The sequence below is a fragment of the Petaurus breviceps genome, unplaced genomic scaffold (assembly GCF_028583685.1).
Source record: "Petaurus breviceps papuanus isolate PSGF00001 unplaced genomic scaffold, PetGlider_PUasm1.0 84, whole genome shotgun sequence".
Classification (NCBI taxonomy): Eukaryota; Metazoa; Chordata; class Mammalia; order Diprotodontia; family Petauridae; genus Petaurus; species Petaurus breviceps.
In genome coordinates, this window is record NW_027186645.1 from 1,111,270 (window position 1) to 1,128,122 (window position 16,853).

The window sequence follows — 16,853 nt, forward strand, 5'->3', positions numbered from 1 at the left end:
TAGAGGAAATACTTATACTGCTATACCTTGATGATAGGAGAACTAACGAAGTATTTTAAAATTATGTTCACCGTAACAGCTTTTCCCATAGCTTTTGTATTCAAGACAGGAAATCTTAACTATGAATATAAGAATTATCTTCTATTTTAAGTCCCTTTGAGAGAATCCTTGAAATAAAAAATAAAAATCAAAACACAATTTTTACCTCAAGAATATAACTCCATCCCTTTTCATTAAAGACATCATCTTGAAAATGCTCTCTGTAGACCTCTTTGGCTTCCTGGATTTTTTCTTTGGTCACTACTTTGCCTAAAAATAATAAACAACTCTTGTTTATATTGCTAAAAGGATTCCATGTTCTACTTTTACCTAAAATGTGTCTGTCCTGGGGCTAACCTCTGAAATACTGTCCCCATTTTATAGACAGAAGAAATGAGAACTGAGAGTTTAAATTCCTCATCCAGAGCCAATGGCAGAACTGGAAAAGGAACTCAGTACTTCCAACTTCTAGTCTCTTGCTCTCTACGTAAAAGATAAATCTTTATTTTAATAGGGATATTATACATATATATATACACATATATATATACACATATATATACACACATATATATGTACACATACACATATATATACACACACACACTCTTTTGTTATTTAAATATATACCATGCTTTTTTTTACAAAAATTAAATCTGGGAGAATGATACAGTTGATATGCAATCTAATACATATCCCCGGGTGAACCTCTCCACCCTCAACCTCCCATTTGATCTGAGAAGAGTGGAGAGAGAATTGAATTACTTCAGGAACTGGCAACAGATTAACTATTTAGGTCACCAATTCTCATACAACCCATGTCACAGGAGACTGAAAGGCATTACCATCTGATGATGTTTGGTGGTCTATATGAAGTGAGTTGTTGGATTCAGTCCTGTTCTTGGTGGACAGGTGTCCACAACAAAGCCATAACACCACCTGGCAACCTTGGTTGGCACTTAGCAGAGAAGCCAAGGATTGACTGTGGTCTCTCCCAAACAGTAGTGAGGTACATTGGCAGGGCGGTGTGGGGAAAGCTTGCACTGCTATCTGTGATGTACCTGCCCTGGGGTTAAAATAAAGGATTTCAGTCTCCAGGACTGGCAATCCAGTGACTTTCACAAATACTAATTTACCCAAATAATATAATTTTAAAATATATTTCTATTTTAAAGACATGCTTAGGTAGAAGAATTTAATCAAATGCTCTCTCAGTCTTTGGCAATTTCCAGTATGCAAGACAGTGATTGAGTCATTAAAAAACACCTGGGCTGGGGGAGAGGGGTCAGTCATTGCTAATGGTTTTAAACCTCTGAATTTTAACTAGGTTTTTGGTTAGTATATCCTTTCTGAGTTGTCGTTTTAAACAAAAATCCTAGAGAAACGGGACTATTAGTATCAGAATCTATATTCAAGTCAGAAGATATTTCCATATATAGGATTGTAAAAACTGAGATTTTCTGAGATGTATGAATATCTTGGCAAAGAAATGTTAGTTCCTTTGAGGAATACTTAAATATTGTGAGACAAAGGACAGGGTGAGAAGGGTGGAGTTGTGTGAATGTGGGAGTGTGGAATAAAAAAAGATAATGGGAAGGGATAAAAGGAAGTAAGGGGAAAAGAGGGCAGTTAAGGTTTGCACAAATATTGAACGTTAAAATGTAAAATAATAAATCTATAGATTTTACATTATTTCTGTATCATAAGAAAGACAATAACCATCCATCAATGCATAAATTCAAAAATACATAATTTTAAGATATAAACTGCTAAAATAGTTATTATAATAAATTATATTAGGTAGTTATACTTAAAAAATTTCCAGATTAAAAATAAACTTGACATGAATTAATGGGTTATTTATATATTAGAAAAATATTAACATATGAGCATAATTTTTTTCTCCAAATTATAACTGAATTTTAAATTTCACAATTTAAGGTCTAAGTTCCCCCAAAAGTTAAAACTTCTGATATTAGAAGAGTAGTTATACAAAAAAATTTCAAAAAATGAAGTGTGTAAAGTTAAGCTGGGACCCTTTAACATTTTTTGTGTTATGGACTTCCCTTTAGTACTCTGGTGAAGCCTATGGACCCCATCTCAGAATAAAGTTTTTAAATGTATAAAACAAAATACATAGCATTACAATTTCATTTACAGATTAGTGAAAAAAAAAAAAAAGGATGTAATATTCTTCCCATTCAAGTCCATGGATTCCCTGAAATTTTATATATATATGCACCCACACACACACACACCCACACATATATGTATATATTTCCAGGGCCTCCGAATAAATAACTTTTTATCAAAAGGAAGAAGCCCAGTAATAGGCAAAGAATGATTAAAAGAAGCTTAAAAATTATAAAGTTTAACTACTTTACAAAACTTTTTCTAATTCTGAAAAATCAGTTGGATAAAATTAAATAAAAATTTAATAAACATCAAATGTTAGGTTGCTCAGAAAATTATTTTAACTATCAGAATTCAGCAAGATTGGAGAAAGAATTATGAAGGTTTATGTTAAAGGAATGGATTAAAAAACAAACTTGGAAAATAATAAATAATACCTTTTAAGTACTTATTAAGAATGTACTGCAACCCGTAAAATACAGTTTCCTCATATTTCACCTTCCTTACTTTGGAGTTTTCAGTCTTCTTTTCACGGCATTCAAAGTAGGAATAAACTTTGCTTGTGTTGGGTGGATATTGCTTATAGTGAGTAACCTATGTGAAAAGAAGCATATTAGTAAAAAGACACTGATTCACATAAGTATATATACCCAAACTTTAAAAAGCTGAAAATATTTCAAAGCTTCAAAAGAGAAAGCAAGATGAAACAGTGGAAAGAAAGCTGCATTTGTAGTAAGCCCCTACTTCTTACTATTTTTACTATCTGTGTGACCTTAGACAAAATCATAGTCTCACTGGGCCTCAGTTTCCTCATCTGTAAAATGAGGGGGATGGAATAAGTAGATGAATTCTGAGCCTACTTCCAGTTCTAAATCTATGATCCTAAAAAATTAAATTTGGCATATGACCCCTTATGACTACTGATCAATCTGAATATTTTGATTCATACTTCAAGGAAAAAAAATGTTTACATAAGAGTTCAGTCCCTAATATGGGCAGCAGCTATGGATATATGGATGCAGTGAAAAGAGTGCTGGGCCTAGAGTTAGGACGACCTGAGTTCAAAAGTTGTCCTCAGACACTTACTAGCTGTCTGACCCTGACTGTGTGTTACAAGTCACTTACCCCTGTTTGCCTCAGTTTCCTCATATGTAAAATGATCTGGAGAAGGAAATGGCAAACACTGATAATTTTGCTAAGAAAACCCCAAATGGGGGTCAGAGTGGGTCATGACTGAAATGACAGGTCTAAAAACTAGGATTTTGCTAGAATATATCCAAGTAGCAGCTGAAAAATAAATTTCTCATGCACTGGTTACATCACTAAATTAATCTAATTGGGATAGGTGGGGCACCAAATCCTACACAATAAATGTCAAACCATATATCATGATTAAAATAAGAGATATTTTTACATAACCTTTCTTTTTTAAGCCTTTGGGTGAAAGAGTAAGATTTTTCTGCTTCTGTTTCAGACAAAAAATTGTAAATAGTAACTAGGCTAATTTTAAACAGAATTTTATTCCAGAGCCCAAATATGCTCTGTCAAATTAATAGTACCATTTTACCGATGTAAAACAAATGAAGACTATGTTCATCTTCCCAGCAGTAAAGTAAGAATATACTAACTTGCTTCCTAATGAACTAGGTAGATCATTTCTACAGTAGAAAAGACTTTTAAAATAAAGTGAAAAGAACATTAAAAAAAATTAAGACATGGTTATGCTATTCAGCTTTTATCACTAACTTCAAAAAGGCTGGTGGGTTTCAAAAGGAACTACAAAAGAAATAGTTTTTACTTTAATTTGACATGTTAAACAAAGACTCATATACCATATGCCTGAAATTTTTTTTACAGCCAAAAAGAATATCTTTTAACTACTTTGCTCAATATATTTTTAAAATTATAAAAACAAACATTTCCAATGAAAATAGGAAGAAAATGTGTATTCCCCAAATTGTGTGTTCTTTTCTCACTGAGTTGGAGAGGCTGAAAAAAAAATCTCACCATCTAGTGGCCAACCTTGGTCACCAGATTGTGAAAAAATGTAGTTGCATGAAGTCATAACATTACATCTAATGTATTAGATTTGGGAGGTGGGAGTCAAAAGACTTGGACTAAAGTCCCAGCTCTGCCACAGAGTATCTGACAAACTTGGCAATAACCTAAGCTCTATGAGTGTCAGCTTCCTTATCTGTAAAGATGGATAAAACACTTATATTTCTTCACAGAGATGTTGCAAGGAATAAATAAGAATGTTTATAAAGCATAATATACACACGTGTGTACAGACATATATACATATTTATACAGGTATAACTAGACAAACCTGTTATTTCATTGGTAGTAACTCTCAATGAAAAAATAAAACCTCTATACTAATGTAAATCAGTACCAGCTCTTCAACTTAGTCTTAGATTTTCCCAGGGCACTAAGAGTTTAAGGTCCACTTCAAAGGAAGGACAAACAACTACCTCTGTAAGTAGTAGTGGTAGCTGCCCCGTGGGGGACCCAACTGGAACTAGCCAGTTGGGCAGCACAGCTCTTTCCTTTCCTTCCTTCTTCCCCTTCTCTTCCCTTCCCTTCCCTCTGTTCACAAAGGGCATCATACCCTTACCGGCAGGTGCTCCACTCAAAGGAATGTAAATTTTGATCCCTGAAACTTCCCAAGATATCTTGGGAGACTTTCTTAAGGACCAAGCCTTAAACCCAAATCACCTGAACCCTCAATGATTGGTCAACAATAGATCCTAGGCCAAGCCCCACTAAGTGGTCAAGGTCTGGTCCCTAGAGTGAAAGTAAATAGCAATTGTTTCTGTTTTGGCCAGAAACCCTGAGGGTCTTCCCCTCCCAGACTGAAATTTTTTTTGACTAGGTAAAAGAGTCTCATTTCTTTCCTAGCCTTAATCACGGAATGGGTGTTACCTCAGTGAAACTGAGACCTGGGAAAGACCTTCGATTAAAAAGGCATACGTCTCCCACTGCATCCAGGGCCATCTCCAGTTGTCTTGATCTATAGCTTGCCACTGGACCCAGAGGGCTCCAGAGGAGAAAATAAGGCTGGTGACTTTGCACACCCTTCCCTCACTTTAATCCATTTCACTTGCATGTCATGGCATCACCTCCCTGATAATCATGATCCTCTTCAAGAATGAAGGACAAACAAGAATTTAAGTGACTTGCCTATGATCACATAGCCAGTGGGTCAGACACATTACTTAAGCCCAGGTCTAACTGACTGAGGCCAACTCTGTATTCAAGACAATAATCTTCCCCTCAATGTATATAAAGATACTTAAAAAAAAAAAAAGGCTATTTGGGAGCAAGTAGAAAAGAAAAAACATCAATATAGTGAAATTATTTTTAAAAATACTCCTGATATGTAGAAAAATCTTGTGGGAATGATTAGAATTTTGAAGTAAGCTCAATTCCACAATGTCTGCTAATAAAGGGTTATATATTTCGTGGACAAACGTATTAGCAGAGTTTGAGTATTACAGGGCAAAGAAAGGGTCATTTATTTTTCTCCTATCCTCTTGACAAGAATTAACAGGTTGTATATAATCATCCTTTGGGACAGGTAGGTGATACAGTGGAGACCACCTCTTCCTGAGTTTCAAATCCGGCCTTAGACATTTACTACTGTGTGACCATGAGCAAGTTACTTAGTCCTATTCACCTTAGTTTCCTCACCTTAGTTTCCTCATCTGTAAAATGAGCTAAAGAAGGCAATGGCAAACCACTCCAGTATCTATACTAAGAAAACCTCAAATGAGATCACAATCAGACACAACTGAAATGATTTAACAAAAACAAAACAACACTTTACATGATTCTAAAACTTCATGTAGCATTTAAAATAATACTGCTTAGTAATGATATTTATTCTATAAACTAATGAAATTCAATGCTGCCTAGTCATATTGTTTAGTCCATAAATTAAATAGCATTTAGAAAAACACAATACTGCCCATACTCAAAGTTTCAACATGTATTCTGAAATAAACTCTGAGGGCAAAGACTTTTTATTTTTTCACCCCAGGGTCTAGCATAATGCTTGGCACTCAGTAGCCACTTAATGATTGTTGAACAAATGAATCCAATTTTGGAAAATCAAGCTCAACGAGGTGGTAAAGTATTTCAGTATTTACTTAAAAAAAACAACGAATTAGTCAAGTAGACTAGGCAACTTTTTCTAACACCAATAAATTTAAAAACTTGGTATGATCAGCAAATTTCCAAACCAGAAGATTATGTGGCAGAAAAATAGTATCTCTGTCTGTAACCTGTTATCTGTGGGTATCTGAATTGGTCAGGAACTGAGTACATCTTGTGTAGGAAACGAACAGTGCAGAAATCTGCTACACAATGCAGATCAACTACTATCTGTAGTTTATGAATTAAAAATTACTTTGGTGTACTGAGAGGTTAGGTGATTTGGGAAAAGATGGAGTAGCGAATGGAATAGTAGATAGAGTACTGGGCCTGGAGTCAGGAAGACCTGCTTTCAAATTCATTGTTGGATATTTACTAGTTCTGTAACCCAGGATAAATTACTTAATCTCAGCTTCCTCAACTGCAAAATAGGATATAACAGTATCTAATTTGAAGGGTTGTTTTGAAGATTTAATAAGATATCTGTAAAGTACTTAACATAACATAGTGTTTGGCACATAGCAGGTACTTTATGATGTGTCTATTCCCTTCCCTTCCCTTCCTTTGTCCCACAGACAGTAAGAGACAGAACTTGAATCCAGGTCTTCCTGATGTCAATGCTGGCTCTCTCTTCACTATGCCTCACTGCATGTTACATATTTTTTTAAAAGCCCCAAATAGCTTATTTTCTAAGTTATGATGCATAACTTAAGCAGAAACTCAGTACAAATAGTTCTAAGAATACAAGCAACTTACGATTAGTCAGATGATTATCTAGTTTTTCTGGGTCCCTGTTTTTCTCCTTATAACTTACGGAAAGCCACAGGTCCAAAGGAAATTTACGCAAATCAATTTTACAAATTTCTAAGTAATTGCTGAAAAATATTAAAGCTAGGAGATCAACAAGTTCAACTCACTAATTTTACAGACCAGAAAACCTTTGAAAGGTAAAATGATTTGCTTAAGGTCACAAAATTAGCACATAGTGCAAGGAATTGAATCCAGACTCATTCTAAACCCAATCATCTTGGCACCATGTCACATTGTTCTTGAAGGGGTGAGGGGTGTCAAAGGAAGATTGTTGTTGTTCAGTTGTTTCAGTCATGTCTGACTCTTTGTGACCCCATTTGGTTGGAGTTTTCTTGGCTAAGATGCTATAGTACTTTGCCATTTCCTTCTCTAGTTCATTTTACAGATGAGGAAACAGAAGTAAACAGGACTAAGTGACTTATCTAGGGTCACAGAAAGGAAAAGAAGTTAATTCAAATCGTGGAAATTTGTGGATCATTCCCCCTAACGTCCTACTCTGATGCCTCAGGGTGGTATAGAGGTGAATGTTCTCAAAGCCCATGCAACTGGAGCACAAGCTCTGACTAGTCTTACCAAGTAGGAAAATTTTAAGTGCAATCCTTATGACAGACTGCATGTCTGCCATATTGGAATCAGTCAAAGTCTGGAGGCTCTTTGCCATTCTACCAAATTAATTTGAGTGTGTGTGTGTGTATGTTTAAGTGTGCATGTACTACAGAGTGCTATAGCAACTCACAGACAATCTGTTTGTTAAAGCATAGGGTGGGGTGATTTACATTAGTAGATTATCAACAGAGATGAAATCAGAGATCTTTTAAGAATGGAAATACATGACAATGACCATAACAAGAAAATAACCACACAATGGAAAGTAGTACTGGCACAGAAAATAGGACACTGATAATAACCTCTCCCCAAGGAAGGGCATCCCTAGAAGCAGCTCCTATACCAGTTTAGAAAGATTAGGAATTAGACTGTAATCATTGTATACCTTTAGCAAAGAAACACATCTACACTAGGTTCTAAATAGATTAGCATGGAATTATGGCCAAAGAAGAACTGACACATAAGTATAGCTTGGTGCAGGAATGTATTTAACTCAACAAGGAAACAATCAGGGCTAGAGGGTGATGGTGTGGTGTTATGTTAACATTATGTCTTATTGAGGAAGAGGGAGTAATTGCAAGCAAAAATAATTTCCTGACTGTGAAAGATTAATTGGGGAGGGAAGAGAGTAAAGAATCTAAGAAGGTGTTTCAAATTGCCTCTTAGACAATTTGGAAAATTAGCTGTGGTACATGAATGTAATGGAATATTTTTATGCAAAGAAAAAAAATAATTTCAAGAAAAATTCAGTAGCATGAAATGACAAGAGTTAAGTGAAGAGAATGAAGAGAAAAATTTATATAAAGATACAGGCACTGTAAGACTCTGGTCAATGTAATGTTCAACTGTATTTCCAGAGGACCTATGATGAAGCATGTTTCCCACCTCCTGACAGAGAGGTGATGGACACAAGGTGCAGAAAGATACGCACAAGGACATGGTCCTTGTCTGGATTCAGTTCTGCTTGAGAATGCTTACTCATTTATAAGTTGTTTTTTCTTTCTTTTCGTTTTTAATTGGGTAGGGGTTGGGGGTAGAGAGGTAGGTCTTGTTTGCATTAGTAATGTTAAAACAAAGGCCATCACGTAACATTTTAAAACGTATATTAAAGAGAGAAGGAAGTTCAGAAGAAGCACAGACAAGCAGGAAAGTTTTGAAAGTAATGTCCAGTCTTTATTATACTTAAAAAGTGCAAGTGGCATGAAATGAAAATTTCTGATTTCATGTACACTAGTTTGGTTTCTGCCGTGTGTGTATGGAAATGTTTATTTTGCTGTCTAAGTTCAGAAAAAAAATACTTTTAAAAATAGTATATAACTTGCTCCAGGAAAAGATGATTATAAAAATTACCTTTGTGCTAGGATAAGATATAGCTCTTCAAATTAAACTAGTTCTCTATTATAAGTCAGTCTTCTTGTTATTCAGTCATTTTAGTCATGTCTGACTCTTTGTGACCCCATTTAGGGTTTTCTTGGTAGAGATGCTGAAGTGGTTTGCCATTTCCTTTCACAGCTCATTTCACAGAAGAAGAAAGTAAGGCAAACGGAGTAAATGACTTGCCCATAGAGCTGAAGTCATAGTATCTGAAGTCACATTTGAACTCAAGAAGATGAATCTTTCTGACTCCAGGCCCAGCACTCTATCCACTGCACCACCTAGCTTCTATTATAAATTAGTGCAAGAATAATATTTTATTACATATCTACATAACATCAACAGGTGCTATACATTTTCGCACACAAAGTTTCTAATTCAAGCCTACAGAAGCAGTTTTCTCTATTATGGAGTGTTACCCAAGCAATTCAACATTGGAGAGCAAAAAAAGCACTGTACCCCAGAAGCTAGGTATGCTTTGATCCTTGTATGAATTACATGTCAATCCCCAAACCATCTTATAAATATTCAAATTATATTAGCATATTTCTATGAAACTAAAGTCTAATTTTCTTAAAAGTGTTTTTAAGGTTATTCCTAAATCAAACTGTCATCTAATCAATAGCTTTCCTAGTATCATGGGACTATATGGTCAAAAGTGATTGCCATTCTACTTTTCCCATTTTGCTTACTGTCTAATTATTATATGCTAGGAAATATTTAGAGCCCACCATTTTATAGTCCCAACCAATAGCAAAATACTCCATTAATTTTATGAATGTCTACATGACAACATGGATGGTCATATGTAGAAACATCAAGTCAATGAAGTTCTGAATCATATTTATATAATACCTTTCTTTCCCAAAAGGCAACAGGAACTGGATTATTCAAATTTAGCTTTAGTATTGCAATTGACAAAAAGAATTCTATTGCTAGCTATAGACTCTACAAAAAAAAAAAGAAATAATGAAGTGTGGTTTTATGATAATTATTTTAGAAACACCAAATGTTTATTGAGAGCCTTTAAACCCTTAATGATTTAGTGTCTAGACACATATCCCTCATTGCACTTTAGAATCATCTCTCCCACTGCCATCTGGCTGATTTGGGACAAATCATTTAATCTTCCTGGGCTTCAGTTTTCTTAAGACTATAACATAAAGGGAGGATGGACAGATAGATCAATGGATCACAACCTTTTCAAATATGAGAAACGCTTTTCAACACATAAAAGTTTTGTGAACTCCTAAGCCAGTAACTTTACTATTAGCACATTAACCAAGAAAATAGAACAAAGTTAATATGAATTTACAAACGCTTTTAAATGAATTTATATTTTGTTACTCATACCTACAAAAATTTGAAAAATAGTAATACATATACTATTAGCCATTGGTCACCCAACAGAATGTTATGAATCATGGCACTTTTTTTTTTTTTGGAATTAAGGATTGAAATGCCAACACTTGGTACACAAGAGCTACTAAGAGGTTAAGAGGCTTGTCTAGTGTCACATAGTAACTGTGAGTCAGGATTAGAACTCTAGTCTTTCTGATGTCAAATACAACATTGTATCCAATATGCTACACTGGGTTTGATATGAAGAAAATATTTTGTTAATCTCAGGTTCAGTCTGAAAGGGTGATAAAGTAGGAAAGGGAGAACAAAAAGCCTCATTCTCCTTGGGCTTCTGTTCCTCAACTCTAAATCATTTAGGCATTTGTTCAGGAGCTCCATAAATTGTTAGCTTTGAACTGGGAGGGAAACAAACAATAATGACTGATAATTACATAGCACTTTAAATCTTAGAAAAACCTTTATTTACATTATTTCATTTAAACTTCAGAAACCTTGTGAGGTAGGTACCATAGGTGTTACTATTCCCTTTCTAGAGATGAGAAAAGGGAAACCTCTAAATATTTATTCCATAAAGATGATTTTATTTTTTTTTAGGTAGGAATATAGCTCTAATTTTACACTAAAAATGAAACAGCAGGTATTAGATATGCAAAATTTTACTTTAAGCAAAACTTTTTAGGAATACACTTATTTGGCAAAATTAGAAAAATAGTCAAAGCAACAGTGGCCAACTGCCAGTCATCAATGTCGCTTTCTTTGTGTGAAAGAAAACAAAAACAAAGCAACTTGGAGCTTTTAGAGAATGTGTATTCAGAGGAAGCAGGGAAGAATCCTAGTGGAGGTGGGAGTAGATTCCTGCTTGCACACTCATATACAACTCCCATTCCACTTGCCCCCCCACCCCATAAATTGTTTCCCTTACTACCTCAATTTTTTCCACTTTATTTTGGTATTGCTTGAAATTCCAGTAATTCTAAAATTGCTTAAGTTAGCATCTTCCTCTAAGATTCAGAATCCTGAGAACATATCAATTCTTTAAAACATTATTTCTATGAAAAAATAAAGTCCAAGTTGTAAAAAAAAAGTCACTTAATAAATTACTTTTTAGAACAACCTAAGTTAAAGACTAACTGTACTGGACATCAGATTTAGTAACAAACCTTTTTGAGACTATATACTGACTCAGTACTGTTTTTAGGTAATATGCAGCCCTGATTTTCCGGATTAAAAAAAAAAGTACCTTATCAGAATATGATAGAAGAAGATTCAATTAAGATTTAGATATTTCCAGCTAAATCTTTTTTACCCTTATTTATGAAGGTAAAGTAGGTCATAACCTTGTATAGTAAGCTGAAGTCCAGGTTTGAGAAATCAAGATAATCCCTTAGACAAACCTTTAAGGAAAGGGGTTTGATGCTCAAATCCTATGGAGGAATAAAATTTATTCATTTTCAAGATTCCCCAATGCCAAGATGATAATACTCAAGCATGTTCCCATCAAACATTATCTGCCTGGTCTAGAAGAATATGAATATGCTTACATGAGTTAACTCATTCCCTTCCCATTTTGTTGACATGATTATAGGGCTTAAGATAAGAAATCCTATTTTTATGATTGGCACCTTAATATTCTTAGGAAAAAAAAACAGATTTATATCTTACACATGATGTATTATCTTAAGACACAGTAATAATGTTTAAAAGCTATGTCGAATAAATGACAAAGTATAGTGGCAGGATCACCAGGCAAACAGGTTACAGAAATACAGGTAACATATGTAGTACAAAATTTCTCTTTTAGTCCAGAATCAACTGCTCTAAATCCTTACAAATACAAGGGAATTTTAACTAGTGGTCTCCACTAAAACTAACCCAGGATGATGTTCATTTCTATGTGCAAATTATAGGCATACAAACCACCTTCAGGCAATTTCGAAATTAAACTGTCAAATTAAACTATTCAAAAAAGTCAATGAATTTTTAAACTGGAAGGGCCTTTCCACTATACTATTTTGAACTATTGTCTCTCAACTGCTAGAAGAAAGAGTCTTAGAAGACTTGGGAATCAGCAAAGGAGACCATCACAAATGACCTGACCATTAATCATTAATTAGTTTAGAAAACTACACTAATTAAAAGATGTTTGTAGAATTCATAAAATACTCAGTTTTATATCAGCATCTAGTAAAAAGCAGCAAAGCATTTGGAATCAGAAAGATGGGCAAATTTCACCTGAGACATTTACATGCTATATAATTGTCAAAGTAAATTAACCTCCCTAAACCTCAGTTTCCCTATCTGTAAAAGTAGAGACAAAAGTAGCACCTGAAAAGATCAGTCTAAGTACCAAATGAAGCCACCGTGCAAAGCACTTTGCAAACCTTAAATCTCTATATAAATATTAAGCTATTATTATAGAAAACCAAACTTTTAGCATATTGCAATTTGTTTCATAATCTTTCACTGCCCTGTGAGGCATAAAATAGATCATCTATATGAAAAACATGTTAGATCACGAAAAGGAAAAAGACCACAACATAATAATTAATACATAGTGTTTTATGCATATTACCTTATTTAAGCAACTAAATTTACATTTGCTAAAAAGTTGTAAAGAGTTTCCTATATTCTAAGATACAGGAAAATAAACTGCTTAAAGAAAGTGACATATTAGAAAGCTAAAGCATACTGGCTCTACTTGAGAGACACCTGATAAAAAACCTTATAGAAACCAAGTGTGTGGATAAAGCATTGGACTTGAAGTCAGGATACTAAATATTTTCTAATCCCACCTCTACAATACACTCAGAGTTGTGAAATCCGAAGCAAATCATTTCTCTGAGTTTGTTTTCTCATCTGTAAAATGAGGTGGTTATATTAAATGAACTCTGTGGTCCTGTCTTATAATTTCTGTTTTATATAGTATAGTATAAATCTGTCTTGTCAGGAGATTAGAAAAATATTAGTTTAATAAAGTTTATAATTCTACCGAAACTAATGTGAAAGCACATTAAGTCCATCATAAAATACATTATTGCCATATTTAGCTTTTATTAGAAGGCACTAAAGGAAAAAATGTTAAGTGTCAGATCTTCCCTTCATTTATACCTTCATTTTTTAATGAAAGCAGCATACCACATCTACCTTATTATTAAAATGTTTGCATTTTAAAGGCTGGGTTAAGAAATAAATCCATTCTGATCTAAGGACTAAAATATAATAACAGTTAACATTTATATAGAACTTTAAGATTGGCAAAGTTATTTATGCCTTGTCTCATTTGATCCCCACAACTCTGTAAAGTAGGTGGTATTATTATCCCCATTTAATAAATGAGGAAACTGAGACTAAGAAAGGTTGATAGCTAAATGTCTGAAGCAAAACACAGAGTGTTCCAACCTGTCTCACTCTTTCCACTAGTGGAAACTTAGATAATACCTAGATGCTAATACGGGTATGTATGTCTTTGGGCAGCTAGGTGGTGAAGTGGATAGAGTGCCTGGCCTGGAATCAGAAAGACTCCTCACCCTGAATTCCAATCTGGTCTCAGATACTTCCTAAACTGTGTGACCCTGGGCAAGTTACTTAACCCTGTTTGCCTCAGTTTCCTCATCTGCAAAACAGGCTGGAGAAGGAAATGGCAAACCAGTCCCGGATCTTTGCCAAGAAAATCCCAAATGGGGTCCCAAAGAGTTGGACAAACTTAACAGCAATAAGATGCCTAATAATCACTTAAGAGATCCAAAACATCACCACTAGTCCAATGGAACTGTAGTGATCTAATACAACAATTTAATTGTTTCTAAGTAGTGAGCTGTTTACTTTCTACATGGAAGAGCATGGGATGGACTTTGGAATCAGATCTCTTGCTTACTTCTATGAGACTTCAGTTAAGTCACAACCTCTTTGGGCCTTTGTTTCCTTATAAGGTTGGACTAGGTTACTTCTAAAATCCTTTTCAGTTCTAAATCTATGATCCTAGAATCTCCTGGTAATGAAGAGCCATACCATTTAAAACTTCAGGGACCTTCCTTTAATGACCTATTAACGCTACCTAAACAAACTACCTAGGATTTTAGGTCTCAAAACATAGTTTCAGAATTAAAAAAAAAAGTTTTAAAATAACCTGGTTAAAGCTACTTTCAGGTTAAGGGGAAACAAAATAAAACAGCAGGATGATTTACACAAAGTAAAACATGATTCTAAATAATTTTTGGCACTAATGAATCAGATACTGTTGCTATACGAAAGGAATTGTAGTTAAATAAAATGTACTTAAATCATCATCTTGATGGTTAAAAACCTACATTTCTCAAGTTCAATGAACTCGTGAGTTTCTGTCCACTATATACTACTGCATGAATCTTTGAAGCGTCAGACTAATAAAGCAGAATAATGTGTACAATAATCTATGCTAAATTTACTCCTTATTAGACATCCCTCTATTTTTGAAATCGTAAGTAATGGAACAGGAACAGCATCAGTACACGTGTTTAACAAGAAATATTAAACTATGCTGTGTCCTCTAGCAAAGCCGTCAGTGCTACACCACTTTCACTTTCCTTTCCTAACTGGCTCTTTCTAGAAGTCCCAAGTTAAAGTTTCTGCTTCTTTATGGGGCAAAGAACACTGCTGATAAGGGCAGACTTTTGACAAATGAGGAAGAGTCCTGCGGACTAGAGGCAAGGGATAATAAGAAAACAACCGCAACTTGGAGTGAGCCAAGCACTGGGCTGAGAAGACTGAAACATACCCTTACGCCCTTCACCACGTTCCTCCCTCATTTCCAGCACCATCACCCCCAATCCTGCTTCCAAGGAGGGGGGAAGTACCTGCCCATTACACAATTACTGCCTGGGACCAGAAACATTTTTTGTTTCTTTAAAAAAGAGGAAAGGAAAAGGAAAATAAAACTAGCCAAACTGCCCGCAGGGAAGGCTTGGAGGGCAGGGTAAGCCCGGTTGGCTCGAGGTTCCCCCACCCCCGGGCTGGCTGAGGAGGGGGGGGCGGCGGTGTGGGCAGCTCCTGGGGCCCCCCCCCCCCCCCCCCCCCCCGGGGGGGCGCACAGTGGCCACAGCCCCCGGGGGCCCCCCCCCCCCCCCCCGCCCCGCTGCCGGCGCTGCAGCCGTTACCTAACTGACCCGCTTCACCAGCAGGATGCCCGCCCTTCCTCCCTCGCTCGCTCCCCCAGGCCAGGCCAGGAAAGAAAGGGGCACGTTCCTGGGGAGGCCCTGGCGCGGGTCCGCGGAGGTGCGCATCCGTGCGCAGTCCCCTCCTCCTCGCCCAGCCTCCCACGCCCCCTCCCCGCACCCCGAGCCGCTCCGCCATCCCCTCCCCTCCAGCAGGCCCCGCCTCCTCCCCATCCATCGCAGTCAGGGAGCCCCGACCTCACCTGCCCCATCCCTGGCGACAGCGGCCTCCCGGGCCCCGGCTCTGGCCTCGGCCCGGGCCCCGAGCCGGCTCACCTGCCCCGGGCCCCCTGCTGCAGCGCAGCCCGGCCCCTTACCCCCCACCCCCACCTCGGCGGCCGCAACCTCTCCACCGCGTCTGTCTGCCCGCGTCTCCCGGACCCTCCTTCCTCCGTCCGTCACCTGCCCCCACCCCAAGCCCCGGTACCTTGTAGGAATCGGTGGCGAGAAGGATGTTGAACTCGGCTTCGGCCGCACAATTCATCTCGGGGCGGAGGGCGTGTGGGGGTAGGCGAGCCACGGGCTCGTAGGCGCTGCGAGGAAGGGGAAAAATGGGCTTCGCCGCGCTCCGTTGCTTAAGTCACTGCACGGACCGAGGCGGGGGAGGGGGCGGAGGAGGAGGAGGGGAGGAGGTGGGGTGCAGGAGCCGAAGCGGGAGTGGGAGCAGGAGCAGGAGGAGGGGTCGAGGGAGGGAGGGCGGACCAGGATTGGGGAGGGGAAGAGCCGTGACGCCAGAGGAGGCGGTGGTCCGCGCGGCTCTCGAGTCCGAGCATTCGGCTCCTCCCCGCCCCATCTCTTCACCCCACCCCCCAGGGCGGGGAGCGTCGAGGAGGGGAGGGAGGGGGGAGGAAGGGAGGGAGGAGAGGGAGAGGCGGGGCCGTGCGCACGCGTTAGGATTCGGAGGTCAGTAGGAGGAAGCCGGGGACGGGCTGGACGTGAGGCACGCGCTTTTCTGCAGGGATGGCTGCCTCCCGTCCTCCCTCGGGGGGCGCACAGTGGCCACAGATAACCGGGGCAGCGGCCCCGACACGTGACTAAAGAGGCGCGCGAGGGCCAGCCTCCTCCTTGTCTAGCGCAGGCTCCGAGGGGGGAAGTGAGGGAAGGGGGAGGGGAAGGGGGGAGGGGCTTCCAACCTCGCCCTGTCTTGGAGATGCCTTTTGGGTGGGGCGGGGCGGCATGGGCTTG

General features: G+C 37.9%; 1 protein-coding gene across 2 annotated transcripts in view; it reads right to left on the minus strand.

Annotated features, from left to right (window-relative positions):
* Positions 1-16,279, minus strand: part of NAMPT (nicotinamide phosphoribosyltransferase) — a 41,756-nt gene extending 25,477 nt beyond the window's left edge. Inside the window, exons 1-3 of one of the 2 annotated variants that reach the window (XM_069106982.1) lie at positions 16,096-16,279; positions 2,610-2,766; positions 206-309 (exon numbers count right to left, since the gene is read on the minus strand). In XM_069106982.1, coding sequence (XP_068963083.1) covers positions 206-309; positions 2,610-2,766; positions 16,096-16,152 — 318 coding nt within the window. In that variant the 5' untranslated portion in view covers positions 16,153-16,279. Of the gene's footprint in view, positions 1-205; positions 310-2,609; positions 2,767-15,620; positions 15,772-16,095 lie in introns of those variants that run through there. The other variant, XM_069106981.1, reaches the window with a different exon arrangement.
* Positions 16,280-16,853: the final 574 nt, after the last annotated feature.